Raw genomic sequence first — 5525 nt, forward strand, 5'->3', positions numbered from 1 at the left:
AATCTCTCTAACATCAATTCACTTCTCGACTTGCCTTCTTGGTCCTGAGCCGCTTGCTAACCGCTTGCTGCCTGTTACCCTCTGTCTGGCTGTCGTCCTTCACACAAACACACGCATAAATTCAAGAGATTATGAGCCCAAAACCCAGGCAACATACAAGGAGGAAGAATGGCGAACACCACCGCCACATTAAAGCTCATCGAGCACAACTTCAGTGACTGGAAGGCCTATTTCCGCGGAAGACTCATGGTGAAGGGTATGTACGACCAACTTACCGAAGCATTCAGCATGCAACCAAGCAACGACGACCAGAAGGCACTGGGGATCCTCATCGAGACGATCGAGCCCAGCCAATACCACCATCGAGGGCATGAAGCATGTCCGCACAGCCTACGAAGCGCTCGTAGCACACCATCAGCCGACAACTAACATCGATCGCATCCAAGTCGCGATGGAATGGGCCAAGCTCATCTGGGATCCGCGCCAGGAAACACTGGATTTCATCTACCGGTTCCTAGTACTGTTGCACCGCCTACACGAAGTACGCGCGGGTGAGTCCGAAGCCAACCAAGTGGTGAAGCTACTTGCCTTGATGCCGTGGGAGTTCCGACACCTTGTGGACAGGTTGTCGAAGTTGCCTGACGATCAACAAACCGTCGCCAAGACGAAGGGTGCCCATGAAGCCGAATGGAAAGCTGCCGTTTGGAATGGCGTCATCAAAGTACCTCATGGACACGCCAACGAAGATCGAAAGCTGCCGTTTGGAATGGCGTCATCAAAGTACCTCATGGACACGCCAACGAAGATCGCGCCCTGTTTGCGACGGTTGGGCGCAGCACATAGCGCAAACTAAAGCCGTGGGCGGAGCCGAGGACGCAGCGCAACACGAAGTGGTCATGCCGAACGGGGCGAGAGCACTTAATCCAAGGGCACCTGCCACTACTGTGGCAAGACACGGCACTGGCAGGCCGAATGCCGCAAGAAGTCCCGCGAGAGTGGCCGCCAGGGAATCAAGACGCGAGACACCAAGGAAGACCACTCCAACGCAGCGGTCGACATGTTCTCCAAGTTTGAGAATAGATACGACCAAGATATGGTCAACCCAGACGACGAATGGAAGGAAGACGAAGGCATCCAACCCATCGTCGTTGATGCCAGCAACACAGAAACCATCTACCTTGGGGAGCCTGGCGAAGCCCTTCCACTCCGCACCATCCCAGACTCGTCAGCTACGCGTAAACTGGTCAGACAACTGTCCATCGGGGGAATTCCGTACACCCTGACCTTCTTAAGCCGCCAAGACCTCGCGACACTTCAAATCCAACCGATCCAAGACCTGACATACGTCTTGACGTTACCTCCCTGGCTCTGACGTCGGTACCTAGTCACAGAGTACGACGTGGAGCATTCGAGTGCACTACGCACGGTGAATCCAAGTACTACCCATGGCTTGGAGTCAAGGCATACGAGACGTATATCGCCGACAGCGGATTCCTCTTCCCTAACCTACGGTTCTCGGCATAAACAGAATTTTAGAATATATATAACAAAAGCAGAAGACATCCAGGACACACAACGACAACATATGTGGGATGGAGGTATATGTACCTCCATCCCATCGACACCCCCGCCGACGCCGAACCCGCACCCTGAAGCGAAGGCGAAGTTGAGTCTGAGTTCGAAACCGAGTCGTCCTTCGAATCCTCACAACCTAGGGACGACAATGACGATGAAGCCGATACACCATTTCAGAAGACAGGGACGACGAAGCCGACATGGCACTGTCGGTCGTAGACCGCGACGCACACACCATCGAACACCGCATCGTGATCGACTCTGGCGCCTCGGCACACATGACGGGCGCGGCCGACCACTTGTACGCAAAGACGCCATGCACCCGCCAGGTCATCGTCGCCAACGGCGGAGCCACCACGGCAACCCTAACGGGCAAGCTCAAGATCAGCACATCAATCCCGTCGCACTCACCTTGACCGACATCCTGCTGATCAAGGGAACGACAACGACGTTGTTGTCCGTTCCGGCCCTGATGCACGTCAACCCCAAGATCCGCGTGGAATTCCAGCACAGTGTCATGTTGTAAATTGACTGATTGAACGGGGTGAATATAAGTACTGATTTCTGCCCGATTTTGGGCAGGCAAAGTGTAAAATTAACATGTCGGGTGGTAATGAATAGTTTTCTCCCCAAGAATTTCGGTTTCTGACAAAAAAATGATATCGGACGACGGTATGAGCGTTTGAGAGTCCAACTCCAGTTTCAAAATCGCAAGCATGCCAACAGGGGCTGAAATCATCGCGCCATCAAGGCATTTCAAGGGGAGAGAGACTGAAAAGCAGGACTCCATTACGTTACCAAACGTAATGGAGTCCCCGATGTCGGCGTGCACACGATAAGCGTGATGGCCCACGTGACACATGTACTGTACAAAGTATGTTCTGACATAACGGTGCGCTTGGTGCAAAGTCTAAACGCATGCTGCCAGTTCCCTCTTAATCAAATGCAAGACATGGTGCTCTGCACTGTCAATGTTAACTTCTCAACATCAACGATAAGTCGAGTACTTTGTGGCTATCTCTACACGAACAATAAGGCCTGCGTTGAACCAGCAACATGCAACAATCTTGACAAGCGATAAGAGTTCGCTTAAGGCCTGCTGGGGCAAATGGCAGGCGGAGACTACTCCATCGATATGAAGGCGTGGAGGGTGAATCTGGCCAGATTGCACGCATTCTCGGCTAGAGCACGTATGTTGTGAAAGAGTTTGCCGTACAAATGATGCTACATCAGCGGTCTCTATGGCCCCGCCACCTTCCGATTATCTTTCGCATTCAACTCGCATTCCTAAGAGATCCCGCTCGTTCAGTCCTTTGTTGGGGACCGCCGCTTGATAAGGACTAGAACAGTTGAAATGACGTTTTACTTGTATTACAAAAAACAACATTATCGATGTTGACCCCAAAAGTCCCCGCGCTGCGGTGTCATCGTGCCTTACTGTGCGTCAGGTTTGTTCTTGTCGGTCCGAACGGGGTAATATAAGCGGTCAGCCGATCTTCTCGTTGGCGAAACAAATTGCAATGCTCTGTGACAAATATGTTGAGAAAGTGGTTTCAACCATCTTTGTCAAAATCCACCGCCATTTGTGTGCCTGGACGAGTCCTATGTACAGCACACTACGCTCGCCACCGAGATAGTCTGTACGATCTACTGTAAACGACGAACAACTACGTCGCACTCGATTTTGCATTAATGGAGGGATGTTGGAAGACGGAATGGGACACTCTAAACTACTTGCCCTCGACATATTCCAAGGGGGAAAACACGCAGCTAAGAGTCCAAAGACCACGTCGTGTTCAACCATGTATACTTCGTGGACTAATTTGGCACCATGTCGACCAATTGGAAGCCCTGGGAGAAGGAATGTCGTCATCGTCTTGGACAACGCAAAATACCATAAATACCTACCCGACGACACCCCAAAGTATGCCTGGGTCAAGGCACAACTGCGCGACGGTTGCAACATTTACGGTACTTCCTCTGTTCGAGTTTACTGGCAACATTTGAAAATCACACTTTTACCACTTTACTGGCAACATTTCAATTTGATTGGCTCAAAAATGAAATCCATGCATGTTATTGGTTAAAAACGACGGCACGCTCAGAGCAAAAGTGACGAAGGGCAGGACACGTTGGCCACTGGGGTCCCGGCTCGGCGCAAGGCATCCTTGCGAAGATGAGGAAGTCGGAACTGATTGCCACCTTTGTTCTCCAGGACCAACCGCATAACAGCCTGGAAGGTGAGGAAAACATTCTCCAGCTTCATGGAGTCCAAGTCGCCAAACGCTGCAAGCGTGGCATGTTAGAATGTTGAAATGAGCTGTTGATTCTGGGTTTTATTTGAGAGGAATTTGAATTTGTTGTTTTTGAGCGCGAAAACTTCGCCCCCGCTCTTTGCAGTCAATAGGGGATACCTCCAGTTTTTCATGCTCTTTTGAACATGATATGGCTCATCAAGTTTGGCGCAAAAATGGATTTTTGGGGTCACTTGAAAAAGAAATGTTGCCAGTAAACTCGAACAGAGGAAGTATTCGCTAAAACTCGGACAGAAAAAATATTGCCCTGTGGGAAATTTTTGACAAATACAGTACATCATGAGCAATATCGTACCTGTTGTGGTGGCCATGGCCGAGCCACGAGGGAATTCCGTTGTGTACATACCACGCTACCATTCCGACTTGCAACTATCGAATTGATTTGGGCAATTGTAAAATGTGAGGTTTGACGTCAGCATGACGGATATACCTCGTTCCGTGTACTACTGGGGAGAGAGAATAAAGGCTGCCTTTGAAGGCTGTACGCCTGAAACAATCCATGGGCGATTTCCTCGAGTACTACAAGACGTAGAAGATTCTGCCTCGGGCACCGCGTCATATGGTGAATCGGCTACAATGGGTTTGAAGAATGACCAGCGTTTATTGGACTGGGATGTCATCATCGTTTCCCAATGCATGGGCCGTTGCTTGGAAGTGATCCATCGCAAGGGTGACAAAACACATTAATTACCAACACTCTTTTATATGGAATTCTGTATTGCACTTTGTGTTGTAAGGAAGGGTGTCGATGTATCGAATTCCAGCCCTCGTTAACGACAACCACGTTTTCATTACTGAAATTCACGTTCAAATTAAAGCAGCGTATCATAACTCGAATTGGTTTGTGAGAAATGACAAATAATATGTGCATTCCATGAATTATGGCAAGTTGTGTACGTTGTGCAAGTTTTGCTGTCATGGAATGTTTGAATTTGATTGGCTTGATGAGATTGGCTGAAACTTGACGTTTTGCTAAAGTTGGCAATTTGCGTTAATAGACAGATTTCGCAAACGCCGGTATTATGTGTGATCTATAATTCAGAACACGGATAGAATGAAACTTCACAACCATCGAATTTCGCTAGTCATCCGATTCATATTGGTTCTATCCGCTATATTCACCCAATCACCTTCTGGCATCCTGAGTGCCACCTCTTGCAAACGATGGTACCTGCAGCAGCTTGGCTGCAACACTGTCCCATGCCTTGGCAGTGTTCTTAGCACGTTTAAAAGGAAGGTCATTGTTGACCTGTGTGAGGAGGCTTAGATCGTCGGGACCACTCCACCATTTCCGTGCTGAGGAGAAGGCGTCTGGTTGCATCTCGTCGGACATGATGGCTGTTAAGGGTGGCTCAAAGTGAAATGTTATGCGGATGCAGGACAATGTACTGGTTGTATTGTCGTTTCAGTCGAAAACTGGACTTGTGAGTCGATCAGCCAAATTGATCTATCGATTGTTTCATGCTGACTTCATTATACTATACAAACGCCAGTATAGTTACCCCCCTTCTGGGTAATGTGCGAATGATCGTCGACATTGTGCGCAGACAGCATTCATCGAGGAACACCGTGATGCATGCATTGTACGCTTACTATTACCTCGGCATGAAGCGGACGGACGTCGCCAGGTTGTTC

At 49.3% G+C, this 5525-nt stretch overlaps 1 protein-coding gene across 1 annotated transcript; it reads left to right on the forward strand.

The window, feature by feature from the left end:
• Positions 1–370: 370 nt before the first annotated feature.
• H310_00705 (hypothetical protein) lies at positions 371–1372 on the forward strand (the record flags this gene model as incomplete). Its single annotated transcript, XM_008863576.1, has 2 exons — positions 371–721; positions 968–1372. 2 exons carry the CDS (start codon positions 371–373, stop codon positions 1370–1372), a joined length of 756 nt encoding a protein of 251 aa, XP_008861798.1.
• Positions 1373–5525: the final 4153 nt, after the last annotated feature.

This window comes from Aphanomyces invadans (assembly GCF_000520115.1).
Source record: "Aphanomyces invadans strain NJM9701 unplaced genomic scaffold supercont1.1, whole genome shotgun sequence".
NCBI lineage: Eukaryota > Oomycota > Saprolegniomycetes > Saprolegniales > Verrucalvaceae > Aphanomyces > Aphanomyces invadans.